This window comes from Pyricularia pennisetigena, chromosome 6 (assembly GCF_004337985.1).
Source record: "Pyricularia pennisetigena strain Br36 chromosome 6, whole genome shotgun sequence".
Classification (NCBI taxonomy): Eukaryota; Fungi; Ascomycota; class Sordariomycetes; order Magnaporthales; family Pyriculariaceae; genus Pyricularia; species Pyricularia pennisetigena.
In genome coordinates this window covers 4,002,064-4,018,523 of record NC_043744.1, presented here as the reverse complement: position 1 = coordinate 4,018,523, position 16,460 = coordinate 4,002,064, and the positions used below count along the sequence as shown (strand labels likewise).

Sequence of the window (16,460 nt, the reverse complement as noted above, 5' to 3'; positions counted from 1 at the left end):
TAGGACTTGCACGCCCACTTTCTTGTGCATGCGTACATGGCTTCGGCTCCTCAATTGCTTCAACAATGGGTTCAGGAAAATCCGCATGCAGTCACGTCCATCTTCATCACTCGAATTCCAGACGCATCAAAAATTTTATTCTCTTTGTCAACGTCAATCAAAAGTCTTTGTTCTTTGGCTACTTGCCATGTACAAATGCATCGTGGATTGTGTAGAGGTAGATACCAGATAGCCATTGTAGCAGTGCTAATTGCTGTTTTCAGATATCTATGGCTTCTGAAAGAGGCCCAGCTCATTCAGGTTCCTTTGTCTACAACGGTTGTTTAACAGGTGCATACATCACGACCTGCATGTTTTGACATCTTTACCGGCCGAAAGATCTACCTGGACTTAATAAACATTCTCTTTGAGAAATCATTCGTTCTCTCACATCTTGATATTCTTTAACATAATCTTCATACGTAAGCCGCAACACAGTCGCCACGACAAGATACACCGAGTATACGATTATTGCACCCATTCATGATTCACAATGGATCGAAACGAATTTTTGAATCGAAGTCGGCTCGTGTCCGAGCAATGCATCGTGGAGTGGGGTCGCCTTCAAGCAGAAGGAAAGGCACAGCAGGAGGTAGAGACGCAGAATGATCTGCGCTGGGCATACACCGTACAAGTCGAGAAGCTTGCAACGGAGCTTGTCCTGGCAAAATACGACAGGGAGAAAACCCGCCATCAGGAGGTCTTGGCAAACCTTACGGCACGAGCGCCACCCCCAACACCTCACGGGGTACAGGCTGCCGTCGACGCCGAGTACATGCTCCACCGCGACCGCATCGTTGCCATGCTGAAAGGCCACAAGGAATTGTTGGAGTGGACTCTGAGAGGCTCACGTCTCACCCGCATGGACCAGATTCTTCATCTGCGCGATAACGTTCCGACAAATGAGCAAGACGACTATACGAAGCAGTTCCTCAAGGGACGCGTGAAACTAGACAGCCATGTCATCAGGAAGTTGGCGGCTTTCTACAAGATATTCCATGTGGGTGATCCGCGCCAGAGGGATCACCCAGGCCATCTCGATCAAGTCTCGGAGAGTATCGTGCAGCCAAAATCTTCCAGATGGCCGGGTCTGGCGATGCAGGTCGTGGAGGACGACATGCGGATAGGACGGGGTCTCGCTCGCCCAGCGTTTCGAGATGCTCCATCCTCCAGGGCCGCGTCTCGGCTACAAGATGCGGACGAACGGATAACTCCTATGAGGAATTCCTTGGCTGCAGCAGGTTTCGAGTTTGAGAAGTTTCTCGGGGTAGGAGGTCACGGCCTGGCAGCACTGGTAAGTCTGCGTGACATATCCCACTCTTCGATTGCGCAACATGCTAATCCATCTAAGTTTTTTTGTGGCTTTTAGTTCAGATGCATTGACAGATTTGGCCAGACCCGTAGGGTCGTCGTGAAGATGGACTTGTATCCACCATCGGCGACGTCTGATTTTGGGCTGGCTGGTGAAAAGAAACTTTTGACAAAACTGACCGGCCGGATGCACATCCTCCAGAGAGTTAGTCTTGACCGTCTGAGGGCTAACATGCTATCCTCAGACCCTCGTACCCGAGCGCTTGATGAGAGCGATGATATTCTGGTTCTGGAGTTCATGGGGAAGGGAGACGTGGACAAGCTCATTTGCACGCTCGTCGAGCGCCGGTTGAAACTCAACTCACAGATTCTATGGCAAATTTTCAAGTGCTGTAAGTATCATACGGACGAGCCGTCTCGCTACTCCCAGACCCGGAGATACCAGCTGACCCTGTTCATAGTGTTCAAGGGCTGCGTCGCCATGGCGTGGCCGGACAAGAATGCACCGCAATATGACGGCGCCGTCGTGAGTGAGACCTCACAAGGCCTTGAAACCGACGCAGAGGAATATGCCGACTTCAGCGAGCCGTCTTCTCGTGCCGTGATTCATTTTGACATTGACCCATGTAATGTCCTCATTGGTAATGTGGACATCAACGGTGTTGAGCACGATACGCTGCCAGTCTTCAAAATTGGCGATTTTGGAGTGGCAGAAGTTGTGAACAGAGATGATGTGTGAGTTGTCAGAGTCGCCGTGGACAAACTGGTGGCAAGATGAGCTGTTTGCTGATAAAAAGAAATAATGCATAAAGTCAAACCACATGGGATTTTAGGCACCGCGGAAAATACGAGACTTTGACACCGGTAGGAGCCCCCGCTCATTAACATGACCCAACCGCACGCTGTTGCTTCACCGTCTGCTCGCCAGTGAATTGTATAGTTCCAAAGTGGCAAGTATCATTGGCTAACACCCTGATTATACGCGACTTCTAGGAGCAATTTTGTCAAGAATGGGATTGTGAGCTGCTTTCTCTATAAAAATTTCACCTTTATCCCAGCTTGACATGTCATATCTAACCATAGCTATCTAGACATATTCGAAGCTCCTTACTATGAGCGCCAACACGACCCGACGAACAAGCTGTATTCCACAGCCGGGCGATATAACAAGTATCACAATGTGAGATGACCGCTGTCAATTTTTCTTTTCCAATTGTCACGTACATATACTGACTAGCTATGCTCCCAAACAGGTTTACCAAGCCGCTGTAGTTATGTGGTGTCTCATTACCCAAGTCCGCGTGCCACAGTACGCCCACCTTTCCCGACTCTACACTCTATGCAAACCGAAAATTCCACCGCTGACCTCTCTTGCACCCTCTAGGCCAAAACTGGAAACTTTCTACGATGGAGACGGCACAGTGATCTACACATATGGCAAGGAACTGATGGGGCCTCAGTATGACCATGTCGACGTTGTCCTCCGGCAGGCTCTCTGCCATTGCCTGGCCCACGACCCCGACATGCGCCCGAATTTCGAGGCGCTGGAAAGGCTCATCAACAGCAAAACAGATCCAAGGCATTGGGACCGGAAGATGAGAGACGAGACCGAGTTGCTGCGCACCGAGCTGTTCAGCAACCCCAGCCGGGCGACGGGCCCAGCGCCACAAGGCCCGTCTCAAGGTCCGGATAATCAACAACAACCGCCCTTGAACAATCTCAGACAGATGCACCACGACGCTCGGTAAGTTATCTTGTCTCCCTACTTATTTTTTTTTTTTTTTTTTTTTTTTTTTTTTTTTTTTTCAATCTCTTGCTCCAGCCTCCCACTGACTCTCAATAACCCCCCCAACTTTACCAGGCAACCACCCGCACCACCGCCCGTAATCCGCCCAATCCCATCGCAGAGGCCTGTCCCCGATCCGCCGTCCGGGGGAAGGGCCCCGCTGCGGCGAGTGAGGGGGAGGATCCCGAGCCGAGGAGCGGCGAGCGGCCCTAAAAGCACCAGACTGACGCCGCCGGTCAGGCGCGCCTACAACGCCGTTGGCCGCATGTTTGTCGGCTCGGGCCAGCCCCGCCAGCAGTCCCAGGCGCAGTTCTACGGGCTGAACTACGACGGCCAGAACGTGCAGGCGTCGTCTCGCAGGAGGTCGACGGCGACAAGGGTCAAGGAGCACTTGGTGGGGCAGTGGGATAAGCTGTGGGATAAGTACAAGGATCATTACTATCGCTGAGGTTTGGTCTTGGGGATGACGCGTTGGCCGTGATTCTTTTTCTCTTTTTTTTTTCTTCTTGTCATCCGGCTCCGTCGAACTTGCTTTCTGTTTTTTTTTTTTTTTTTTTCGTTTTTCGTTCTTTTTCATCTTTATTTCACTGCACTGCACACTTGCTTCTTGCGTTCCATTCCCCGTCATATTCGACTAGACTTTTGCTTCGTTTCAATGCGGCGCAGAGGAGACTCCCTTCTCTAATCTATTTGTCTTTTCTTTTTGTTCTATACCCAGGTCATTTGCCAATTTGTTCAGTCTTCGTATTCCTCTATTATTTTCTATCATGTCATGTTCGTCAGGGTATCTAGCTAATGTACTGTCATTGTCGTTTCGGCCCTTAATTTCTCCAAAGTCGAACTGCTTTGTCTCTGCCGCCGGATCCGACGCGCTGGCCGTCCGGGCTCCAGTCCACACCGTAGACCTCATCCTCATGGCCCGGAAGATCAGTTGCAAGCTTGCCCGTCCTCACGTTCCAGACCTTGAGAGTGGTGTCCTTGGAAGCCGTAACTAGCAGCCTCGAATCGGCAGAGAACGAGCATTGGTAGACCGGCGCCACATGGCCTCGGAGCGTGTTGATGAACTTGCCATCTCTGTTCAACATCGTCAGCTTTTATGCGTCTTTTCATCCTGTCGAAAATTTAGGGGATTGTTTTGGGGGGGAAGCAACGTACCGGGCGTTCCACAGCTTGGTGGCGTTATCCCAACCGGCACTAGCAATCATCGACCCGTCAGGCGAGAAGGTGACGTGGTTGACCTGCTTTTGGTGCCCTATCATTCTGGCGATGGGTTTCGTCCCATTGTTTAACGGGTCAAACAGATACATGGTAAAGTCGTCACTGGCGCTGACGAGCCGCTCAACAATCTTGCCGCCGACCCTGGCCGCCTTTTCGTATCTCTCCTTGGCCTTGGCTGTCTTCTCCCCGGCCGTGGCAGGTACCGTCTTGGTATGGTCAAAGAAGCCGGTCCGGCAGACAAAGTCGGTCGAGAGCGCGAGGTGGTTGACCCAATGGGCGTGGGCCTTGAGGTCGTGTAGCATGGTACCCTTGACGGCGTCCCAGACCTTGACCGTCTTGTCGTGCGACGCCGTGTACACGACGCCGGTGCCGTTGCCGGCGCCCCAGCGCACGCAGCTGACGCTCCCCTTGTGTCCGCTCAGCACGTGCTCGGTCCGCCCCGTGTTGACCGTCCATATCCTGGCCGTAAAGTCCTTGCTCGCCGACACCAGCCTCGGGGTCCCGTCGCGCCACAGGTGCAGCGGCTCCCACGCGATGCCCTGAACCCACTTTGCGTGACCCTTGAGCTCGGCACCGACCTGCTTGCCCGTCTCCGGGTCCCAGATGCGCACCGTCTTGTCCATGCTGCACGTGGCCAGCCGCGTGCCGTCGGGCGACCAGCTCACGCCAAGGACCCAGCCGGCGTGACCCTTGAGCGTGTGCTTGGGCGTCCCCGTCTCCGAGTCCCATATGCGCGCCGTGTTGTCGCCGGAGCCGGTCGCGAGCCGCGCCGACGACGCCGGGCTGAACTGCGCGCAGAGGATAGGCTCGCCGTGGCCTGGGATGCGGTGCGCCAACCGGCTGACCGCCTGCACCTTGAACACGGCCTGAGGCTCGGCCGCGAGCGTCAGCGTCGTTTCGAAGGCGTCTTCGATGCCGTGCTGGCGCAGCAGCGCCCCAAGGTCCGAAGGGTAGCTGTCTATGACTATCTCCTCCTTGTTGTCCTTGCTGGGGGGTAGCAGGATGCGGAAGCGGTAGGGGACGGACTCGTCGGCATCGCGGCCCAGGAGGGTGTTGAGCAGCAGCGACACGTTCTTCTCCGAGGCATCGGCCAGCGGGATCTCCACGGCGTCCGCTAGGGGCGAGCCGTCAGAGCCAGAGACGAAGCGGGCCCGGAAGGAGCCTGTCGGAGGGGCGAGGACCGCCGTCACGTCCTGTTGGGTGGTGGCTCTGGCGGCCTGCTCGCGGCGTTGCCGCTTGGAGGGCGGCGGGGCGACGGTCGCCATCGTGAGGAGACTGTTCCGGTGAACGTTTGAAAATTTAAACCGAATCTAACCTGCGTACTCTGTTACTCTGGCAGTTTAGGTAGGGATTCGAGTCGAAAGGTTACAGCAGTTAATTTTTTTTCCTTGACGATTTGAGCAGTATCTCTGCATTATTGTGCCTTTGTCTCTCAAGAGCTCCCATACAAGGAATTCATCCCGCCAAACTTTTTTCTGGCCAGCTTATTTTTCTGTCCGCCTACCCCAACTTTACGCTGCTCCACATTCCCCGCCATATGGACCCTCTTTTTACCTTTTTACAAGGACTTGATATTCAACCAACTGAAGAATATGAGCCCGATGGGTGCGCCGTAAATTAGAATAAAACTGATCTTTTCTCTTCGGATGTTTCGGAAAATAAATATATATAAAGAGCAAGACTCATAAGCTGAAGTTTACATGAGGGATCCCGTGTGCTGTATGGAGAGAAGTTCAGCTTGCATGGCGCATTAGTAGCAAGGCTGATTGTTAATCTTCATTCCTGATACCCTGGAAACAGCTTGGACTAATTTGTTGGCATGTGCTACCCCGCGGATTGACTGCCGAAAACAACACGAGCGAAGTACTGTATATTTTTTTTTTTTTTTTTGCATGCACAGCATACGTAGTACTTTCTTTATGATAGGAGACTTCGTTGGCACATGCCTATCTGTAGTCCGTCGAATCAAGTTTACGAATCGGAAGGTTGCAAAGTCACATCCCATACCATAGTAGACCACGCACTTTGCGGTTATCCACGGCGTATGATATGCTGCAAGGCGGCAGGGAAGACAGGTTCCTTCGATTTTGACATGTTTGATTGACATGTGTCTAGGTACTTGAACGGTGCACCCTGCATGGTCAGACGATTGACAAAAGGTCGTAAGCCGTCAAGGGTGTTTTGGAATGCATTTTCCCGCAGTCTTGATCGAGTAAGAAAAACGTAAAATCTCTCACCAATCGCGTAATCATCACATCACAATAAACCAATTAATATCAGGGATGGACCCAAATGGCAACAAACATGATAATTATAGTTGTCCGTCAAACCAGCCATCCGGACCCTCAGTCTGGCCCGGGCCATTTCTGTAAGAGACAAAATAATAAAAGAACAATTTCTCCTCAAGACCAGTGCCACGTGGTTCTTGGCAACCACTCCGCCAGGCGCTGTATGGAACGCGTCGGTCGGTGTTTCGCCCGGGGAGACGTGATATTAAAGAGTCTGATGAGCGGGCTATGAGCGAGTCTCTGCAGATGAGGAACTGCGGGGCCATTCCCAAGCGATGGCAACGCGGGGTTCGAAGCCTGGCTGTTGCATTGTACTGTACATTGGCAAGTTAAGGTATGCATGCCAGGATGATATGCATTTGAGCCTACCTGGTACCTGCCATCGATTGATTCAGTACCACAATAGAACGAGGACGTGGACCAGCGTGCGCGGCCATGATAGAAAATGGTTGTCGATCCGGCCAGCCTCGTTTGCGGGCTATTGGTCGTCTTGGTCTTCTATTCCTGGACGTCCAAAGCATGCAAAAGCACAGCCGCCAGGCTATCAACAAGTCACCAGACACACGGAGGGAGGTTCGGCAGCTCTCCCAGAGGTGCAATGGAGCTGCAGGTGCACAAAACAGGGTAGCTTGGGCGCTCACTTGATGCAGGTGATACGCAGCCAACATCTTTCTGTTTCGGCAGGCAAAAAGTGGACAACTTTCATGCCTCCATTGGCACACCTTTGACTTGATTTGAATGAAGCACAACAGACCAAACCATGGGTCCCGCTTGGCCGAGGTTCGACGGCCCGGGCCAGCCTCTCCAAGGATACGTGGTCCTGTGCGCAAAAAGAGTGTTTGCAGTGAACAAGGAATGCGAGCCTGGGCTTGCAGCCCACCCGAAATTGACTTGATTGAAATTGGAGCAGGATTAAAAAAAAAAAGCAGGAAAAAGTACCTTTCGCTCTGCCGTTGTTAGCCCATAATAGATTCGATGTGAGTGGGGTCTAAAGTCTAAGGTAAGTAAGTAATGTTATTGAAAACATAATCTCGGAGGAAAGGATCAAGAGCCTATATGACTTGACCACTCACTATTCAGCACTTCTCTTCCCTGTCGCGACCAAGACGGCAAAGAAAATAAATGCCTCAGATCACTCTCTACGGCGCGTATCTCATCAGATATCATCGAGGCATTAGACGCGAATGTCACCAGCCGCCGGGACCCAAGGCTGGGAAACCCCATTTAGCCTGTCTTTGTCTTGGCAATCGCCCTGGTCCGAGATCGGGATAATTCGGGTTTCTCATGGTGATCACCCGCAGGGGCAGGCCTGCGCAAAATGGCGCTCCCGATTTTGGAAACCCCACGATGTTTTGTTGCGTGACGATGAAGCATGGGTTTGTGAGCAGGCATGTATTGCGTTTGTTTCGAAAGCTAATAAGTGGACATGGCAAAGTAAGCTGAAATTTCCAAGTAACGGCTGTAGGAGACGGTTGTTTCAGGCCTGTTGGTAGACCAGTAAAAAAGCCAAAAGACTCGTAGGAACGGACAAGAAGAAGCTACTCAGTATTAAATCGCAAAGCAGGCCGGCCTGGTAGTTGGAGGGGTAAAACTAATACGGTACGTACTAAATACTGCTAACTGACGACGATATGACTTCGGCATTTAAGTGGTCGGTGTCGTCAGCGACAGGGACCACGAGGCGTTGCTGCACAATTTTACTGGCCCGGTTGACGCAAAATCTAATCCCGTAGCCCCAAGACGTCACAGGATTCAAACTCCAGAAATGCAGCCGGCCACAGAGAGCAAATCTCTTTTTAACGGGGTGAGAAGTGCCCGATGCATCGTTGGGCTGCAATAATTCATTCCTTTTTGTCCAGGGTGCAAAAGTAAAGACGCCAATTTAGTGGGTTGCTGTGAATACACGGTCGCAGCCCAAAACACCAACGGGGTCATCGTGAAGCTGGGTCCGTGCATGAAAAAAAAAAGTTATTCTCTTTCTTCTGTTTTTTGTCCTAATCGCAGTCAACTGGCCTGCGCCAAGGAAGGTACCATTTCGGATCTACGGAAATAATGAGTTTCCTATCTTGAGAAGCTGCCAGCCAAGCCTAAACATGGATATACCAAGCGGCTTTGAGGTGCCGAGGAAGATCTTTTTTGTCCTTTTTCCCTTTTTGTTTTATTTTTTTTTCTCTTTTTCTTACTTTTCTTCGTGTATCCAATCCCGGATCCCATGAATCCCAGGTCAGCTCAGCCAATGATTGATCGGAAGCGTGAGCATGCAGAAAGAGAAAGTAAATTCAGCTTGTTCTGTCAAGCACGCGTATATTTTTGTGCGTTGTCGCTTTTTTTGGTGAGGTACATAGTTGTCTCTCGGATGTATACCGCCCCACTTGGATACGTGAAAGCACACTACTTTAATAAATAGTAATTATAAAAGACCTTGAGTGTATGTATATAAGTTGTCATGCATAATGGGTAGGGGCTTTTGTTGACCCCATTCGATACGTAGTTTAACAAGGCCAACTGCATCATAGTGACTGTGACGATTAGACAGACAAACTGTGGTACAATATGGGTACACCACCTAGACTAGTTCTAGTGACTTTCACAACGCCGGCTAGCTCACCATGCAGCAGGCAGTCTTTGATTAGCCGAATCTGTGCCGCCTTCCTGTCACTGAATGCTCGTCCGTCTCAGCAGCTCTATGTGTGTGTGTGTGTGTGTGTGGCTCTGTCTGGATTGGGCTGTGATCTGACAGAGCAAATGGTTGTTGATGGAGGGGAGGGATCCTACGTGGTATTGTTGCACCCATACATGTTCTGTAATTAATTACATATGGACCACTGCAGAACACCCGAGAAATGCCCATCCCACATGGGAAATAAAACAACGGGGAAGCCATGTCCATATTTTTTCCCTTTTCTTCCATCCACGCAGGTCATCCACTTTCATCCCACCATCCAAGCCCGCTATTTGACCCCTGCCTGGTCCCGTCCCCAATTCTTTTTGCACTTGGCTGCTGTTGACTTCTGGCTACCTTTTATCTTGTCAATTGATCATCCAAGCACTGCGCTGCTGTATTCCGGACCAAATCCTCCCCTCTTTGTTTCCTTGCTCTTCTTCACTTCATGCCGGCGCGCCAATAGCCAATTTTGACCAAATCTTTCTGCTCCCAGCTCGGATAGAAGCCGGGTAAGTAGATGATGCTCGTAGCTTCTACCATGCATGGAAGCCATCCCCCTTGTCTTACCCCTCGGTCGTCCCGCAAATTTAGCAGCGAGCTAGGTCCTTCGTTACGTCAGACATTTTTTTCTCTCTCTCCCCTTCAGGCGGCCGTGTGTTATTCTGGCATGTTTATGGGCATTTGATCCTGGATGGTTGTTCCATTCCACTTTCTGATCTTTAACTGTTTTCCCCCAGCTGTACTGTATTTGTTTTGCTACAAGTTTTATGTCTATGCTGGTTTTCCTGTCAGCGGACCAACTTACTGCTGTATTCAACGCCCGCATTTTTTCTTTACCATCCTGATTACTTCTTTGCACTTGAAGCCACCTATAGTGCCAAGGTCTGAAACTCAGCTTACACGCTCGCATTAGGAAATAAAAAGAAACTTGACGAACATACCGATTTTTACTCGCTGGGCATTGCAAGCCGCAAAGCCTCCTCCTCAAATTGTCAAAAAGGCTAACTCCCCCCGTTCCTGCGCCGCCGATTCGTTTTCTCTCGCCCCTCAAACCTTGCACCGGACCTTGACGGGCGAAAAAAAAAACAAGGTCGAGCTGATAACGCCGCATTGAGACACCTTACCCAGACAAGTCGTCTCGACTCTACATTCAAGCATAACGAACCCCGCTCATCATCTGGCCGCGACACGGAACTCGATACAATTTCACGTGCAACTACGTTCCTAGAATAAAAGACGCTACGCCAAATCGACTTTTCTGATGGTAGCGAGTTTTCGACTTTTATAACAACTTGAACCCGTGCGAAGGCACGGCGTTGGAAGAGAGTGTGGACGAACTCGAAGTGACCAGGCCCTCCGATAAAAAACTTACAGATTCAAAATGACAGTCTTCATCGCTTCACTGTACGTCAAGTCAAATCGGCAGCCAATGGGCAACATTGAGATTTCGCCGCTCAGTGTCTGTGTTGCAGACGTCATCATGAAGTCATAGAGCTGCATATCGAGAAAAGCATATGCGAACTGACAATTGCTGTCTAACTGCCCAGATTTTTGCCCAAGACGGTCCATTTCAGGCTTCCGGGCACCCCGTCGAAGAGTGCACCGCCGCCAGCGCTTGACAAGGATCGGGCGAAAGGCGATATCCAGGCCGGCGGGCTGAAGTCGCCATCGCACTTGAAACAGCCCAGCCTTTTCAAGGACATCACGCCCCCTGAGACTCCGATCGAAGAACGTCCGGCTCCCGAAGACATCTTTAGCAACGAGGATGGCCTCGCTGTGCCCCAATTCCCCGCGCCTACCGATGCTGGGAAGCAGCGCGCCCCCGCGGACCGCGGATCCCCGACATGGGGCGCCCGTCGCGACCAACCCATGTCGCGGGCCAACTCCCCGCCCCCGTCATCGCTCCTCAACCACAACAAGACGCTAGCGATCAAAGCGCGCGAGCTGGGTCGCATGGGCGTCAAGCAGCCGCTGTCTCTGACCCGAAGCGATAGCCACGATCGGGTCTTTGCGCAGGCCGACTACACCATAGTGAACGCGGACCAGGGCAACGGTGGCCTGCGGAATGCCGCCGAGGCCGCTGCGAGGGAGGGCAAGCTCGGTGATCACACTTATGTTGGCACCCTGGGCATGCCGACGGACGCGCTCGACGGCACGCAGCAGAAGCAGGACATTGAGGATAGGCTTGCCACGGAGCACGACTGCCTCACTGTGTGGTGCTCGGATAAAGACTTTGACGGCCACTACTCGCACTTTTGCAAGCAGATCCTGTGGCCAGTGTTCCACTACCAGATCCCCGACAACCCCAAGAGCAAGGCGTACGAGGACCACTCGTGGAAGTACTACGTCAACGTGAACCAGGCTGTGGCCGACAAGATTGTCAAGAACTGGAAGCGAGGCGATGTCATTTGGGTCCATGACTATCATTTGCTCCTGGTGCCCGGCATGATCCGCAAGAAGCTGCCAGATGCCAAGATTGGCTTCTTCCTGCATGTGGCTTTCCCCTCTTCGGAAGTCTTCCGGTGTCTGGCGGTACGCAGGGAACTGCTGGAGGGCATGCTTGGCGCCAACCTCGTGGGCTTCCAGATCCACGAGTACACTCGTCACTTCCTGCAAACCTGCAGCCGCATCCTCTCAGCCGAGGCCACGCCAGATGGCCTGCAGCTGGAAGACCGCTTTGTGGACGTAATCAACATGCCCATCGGCATTGACCCCGTTGCGCTGAGCGAGCATCGCAAGGAGCCACAGGTTCTGGAATGGGTTAACAAGCTGCGGAAACAATACGAAGGCAAGCATCTGATTGTGGCGCGTGACAAGCTAGACCATGTGCGCGGCGTCCGGCAGAAGCTTCTATCCTACGAGCTGTTCCTGAACCAGAACCCCGAATGGCGCGGCAAGACGATGCTGATTCAGGTGGCGTTATCCACCAGTGAGAAGTCAGAGCTAGATGCGACAGTTTCTGACATTGTCACGCGTGTCAACTCGTCATGGGCGAGCCTGACATATCAGCCCGTCACTTACCTGAAGCAAGACATAGGATATGCTCAGTACCTGGCACTGCTTACCATCGCAGACGCGTTGATGATCACCAGCCAACGCGAGGGCATGAACCTGACCTCGCACGAGTTCCTGGCTTGTCAGGATGGCAAGAACAGCAATGACAAGAAGCATGGGTCGCTGATCCTGTCCGAGTTCACTGGAACATCGAGTCTCTTTGGCGGCAACGAGTTGAGCGTCAACCCGTGGGACTATCGGGCCTGCGCAGACGCCATCAAGAAGGCGCTGGAGATGTCGGCCGAGGAGAAGGAGCGCAGGTGGACAAAGTTGTACCAGGCGGTTAGTCACCACACGGGTGCTCACTGGTTCACCGAGTTTATGCTTCGGTTGGACCGCGTCCACGAGGAGCAGCATCGCCGCGACCAGACGTCGGTGCCCCGGCTGTCGATTTCGTCCCTCTCGGCACAGTACAAACGGAGCAACAAGAGGCTGTTCATCCTCGATTACGAAGGGACGTTGGTCAGCTGGGGGCCCGTCAATCAGATCATCCCCGTCAGCCCACAGGTACAGAACGCCACCTCTACTAACCCCTTGTCGGCAGGGCAGCAGGGACAGCCAGAAGGGCGGCAGCATATTGTCCATCCTCGGTTGGGCCCACTCACCCTCGCATGTCCTCACACAAACGTTACTCACCAGCCCCCTACTACAATCCGAGACGTTGAGTCCAACGTCTTGTCTCCTATTCGCCCAAGCAGCCCCTATACCACCACTCTAAACAGAAGTATGCGCCTAGGTGATCCGGTTCAGTACACTGACAGCAATCCTCAGCGCACCCTTGACGTCCTCTCGGACCTCCTCCTCGACGAGCGAAACACTATCTACGTCATGTCAGGTCGCCGCCCCGAAGAGCTCGATCGCCTCTTCCGTGCCCGCATCCCTAACCTAGGTTTGATCGCCGAGAATGGCTGCCTGCTCCGCAAGTGTGGCGCCGACTCGTGGACCGAGATGGCGGATCCCGGACACATCAGGAATTGGAAGGAGTCGGTAAGGGGTATTATGACATACTTCCTCGAGCGAACCCCTGGAGCCGAGGTCGAAGAGCGCCGATGCAGCCTGGTCTTCCACTACAAGAGCGCCGAGGACTACGAGGCCGCCGCGCGACAGGCGAGCGACTGCGCGTCGCACATCAACGATGCCTGTGAAGCACAGCGGGTCCACGCCGTTGCCCTCGACGGATGCGTCGTTGTCGAACCTATCGACTGGACCAAGGGCACTGCGGCAGAGAAGATCTTTGACGACCTGCGGAGCGGTGATCTTTCCCCCGACTTTCTGATGGTCGTGGGTGACGGCCGCGAGGACGAAAAGGTCTTCAAGTGGGCCAACCAGCTTGGCGAGGACGGCACCGTGAAGGATGTAGTCACCGTCAGCCTTGGTAACCGCAACACAGAGGCGAGGGCCACCTTGACTCAAGGTGTCAGCGGTAAGTGATTGGTGCCCTTTGGACTTTGAAAACGGCATCTGCCAGTTGGTGTTTTGGCTAACAGATTTGAATATAGGCGTCCTCACTGCGCTTCAGAAGTTGGCTGCGCTCTCGTGACTCCTTGACCCGGACGGTAGCTACGAACCTGGGATGCACTTTGGTGGACTTTGAGATTGATAGATCCGTGGTCATCGGTGCTATTTCATTGAGTATATGAGTCGTTTCGTCCCCTTGACGCTCTTACTTGGAATCATCAACAATCCTCAACAGCCGAATCACCCAACCTCGACTGCCATCTGGGATATCGCTTGGAACACAACGTACGAAACGGGGAACACACTCCGATGAATACGTATCAGACCCAACTTTTAACAAAAGTCTTTTGCTGCCAGCAAACAAGATCGCACTGCTGTTAACCTAACTCTCCGCTTTACGTTTGTTTATTCCCCTTCTGCAAGTTAAACAGAATCTCTTTGCCTGTTCTATTTTCAAATCACCCAACTATCAATCAATCATCATCTTCTCTTTTCTTTCTTTCTTGACAGACACTTCCACCATCAGATATTGTTTTTCTTTTCCTGAAATTTTTCTGTTTGTTTCGGCGATTGGGATCCTCGGGAATGGGACTGGGTCTGAGGGAACAACAAAAAGAAGGATGGGATATGGAGGACTACAGGGCCAGTTATCATCTGTACTCCCAAATGACAGGGCGTACTGCGATGGCCGTTTACGATCAAGACAATCCCTAGATTAAGATTACGAGCACACGCAATTTCACACTGTGGTCAAGCAGTTTTATTACGACGATCTCATTCACGAGCTTCTCTAGACTGGCTATCCGTTTTCTGTTGACCTCTAAAAGTGTATTTGCTAGGCTGAACGCCACGCCGTCTGTAAGAGCCCACAAGAGCTTAATTTTACTACAACAATCCGGTTGTCGAACTGCTCGGGTCTTGTGGTTAAGAAGGGTCCGCTCAACCGCAGCTCAGCCTGACAAGGCTACGTGCACAGGCACGCCGGTAGCCTGAGCTTAATGGTAAATTTTGGCTCTTGGAAAGCTTCTAGGCGAGACTAGACGGTCCTAGCACCACAGCCGGAGCCTTGCAGATTTGCGCCCGGTAGGGCGACGACGCAACCAGGCCGGACCTATAGACACTACTGCCCACAAGACGGTTTGCGATTTGCGAATATCTAGCTACTTTAGGTGTTGGCAAAGTTGGCGTGCAAATCTCGCCAGGGTGCCTTGTTCAAGCAATTGCTATAGATGACGACGTTTGTGACAAGGAAACGACATCGACTACCGTTGGCGTGCTCATGATGGAGCTCCGAGGCTACAAGACGCACGCTTATACAAGTTGGCATATCTACTGGCTGGCTTGTATATCGCTGGCCCACGATGCTCACTGTATATCGGCATTTCTAGCATCAACTCGCGGGTCCCAAATACAGGATTTAGGAGTAGTCTCGGATCGAATGCTCGGGGTGTCTAGCCGAGTCTTTGTTTGCTCACTGTTTCCGCCACCGCGGTACCTGACAGCGATCCAGCGCAATCTTTCCGGCAGCTCTCCTCCTCGCAGGGCTCATTACCGCCGTGCCCACCATCACGCTGCACGTGAGCCCACGGAGCTGCGTGCCAGGTCTGCAGCTATCTGCGATTCGACTGCTGTCATAAGAAATCCCTCTATTTATCGCCACTCCAACCCCTCGAGAACCCAGAAGCTCCCAAGACGTAGAATTCTGACAACGCACCATTGTGCCTACTACGTCATAGCCAACGGCAACAGGCCAGGAGCGTTATTCGGGACGGTATTAGTGGTGACCCGTGTCCGCCAAACAAGAAATTGCTGCTGGTGTTGTGAGTGCAGGAGTCTTGGGAGGGAGCTAAGGGAATTTGATAGTAGGGTACAATTAGTTATAAGGGTGAAAAGTTAAACGGGCTGTGCGACCCGTGTTGCGACCAAGAGAGAGTGGATGTAAATTAAACAACGAAGTGCTTCAGGAAAAGCGATTTCGCCAAGGTTGTCCTTGATTGTGGTTGAACTTTTTTCGGATCCATGTTGCTGCTGTCTCTGCTACGTAAATGCAAGCAAAACATACTGCTACTGCTGCTAGACCCCACCGAGTAAACTGGAGTGATTTGTAGTGCAGGCGAACCATGCCGCGGCGAATGTTGAACCCATGGTTCGCCTGCACTTGTTCGCTCGCAGAGAAAAGTACAGTACACAGAGGCAGCCAATCAGCCTCAAATCTGCCTATAGCCACGCCCTTGGCGAGTGGGAGACGGGTTACGAACAACGCGATGCGCTGTCCACCGATTTCGCTCACACGCCTACTGACGTGATACATTTTTTTCATTGTCGTGAGCCGCTTCTGTTCTGTTTGGGTGGCCTGAGCTGGGTGTGCATATACACACCGAGGGCTCATAGCCACCCCCGTTCCCCCTTTGGGTGGATTGATTGGACCCCGCTAGTGGTCTAGATGGAGTCCAAGAGAGCCAATTAGGTACTTCGTAGATAGATGCTTATTCATGGTTCCCTGCAACCCTACCATAGAATGATGCATGTCATAATCAGCTCCTGTCGCCCCGAATACCCGCATTCACCCATCAAAACATTCCATTTTCGGGTGTCGACGACTGTGGCCCCCAATCCCCCAATTGGCTTCTGCAAGAAACCT

At 52.3% G+C, this 16,460-nt stretch overlaps 3 protein-coding genes across 3 annotated transcripts; 2 read left to right on the top strand and 1 right to left on the bottom strand.

Moving 5' to 3' along the window:
- Nucleotides 1-532: 532 nt before the first annotated feature.
- On the top strand, nucleotides 533-3,584 carry PpBr36_04951 (uncharacterized protein; the record flags this gene model as incomplete). The annotated part of the gene is made up of 8 exons (XM_029892109.1): nucleotides 533-1,333; nucleotides 1,409-1,742; nucleotides 1,812-2,083; nucleotides 2,344-2,368; nucleotides 2,442-2,530; nucleotides 2,604-2,659; nucleotides 2,735-3,094; nucleotides 3,212-3,584. 8 exons carry the CDS (start codon nucleotides 533-535, stop codon nucleotides 3,582-3,584), a joined length of 2,310 nt encoding a protein of 769 aa, XP_029749095.1.
- Nucleotides 3,585-3,957: 373 nt separating this feature from the next.
- On the bottom strand, nucleotides 3,958-5,619 carry PpBr36_04950 (uncharacterized protein; the record flags this gene model as incomplete). Its single annotated transcript, XM_029892108.1, has 2 exons — nucleotides 3,958-4,210; nucleotides 4,292-5,619. 2 exons carry the CDS (start codon nucleotides 5,617-5,619, stop codon nucleotides 3,958-3,960), a joined length of 1,581 nt encoding a protein of 526 aa, XP_029749094.1.
- A 5,069-nt stretch (nucleotides 5,620-10,688) lies between these two features.
- On the top strand, nucleotides 10,689-13,901 carry PpBr36_04949 (uncharacterized protein; the record flags this gene model as incomplete). Its single annotated transcript, XM_029892107.1, has 3 exons — nucleotides 10,689-10,711; nucleotides 10,855-13,784; nucleotides 13,861-13,901. The coding sequence occupies 3 exons, from the start codon at nucleotides 10,689-10,691 to the stop codon at nucleotides 13,899-13,901; spliced, it is 2,994 nt and encodes a 997-aa protein (XP_029749895.1).
- Nucleotides 13,902-16,460: the final 2,559 nt, after the last annotated feature.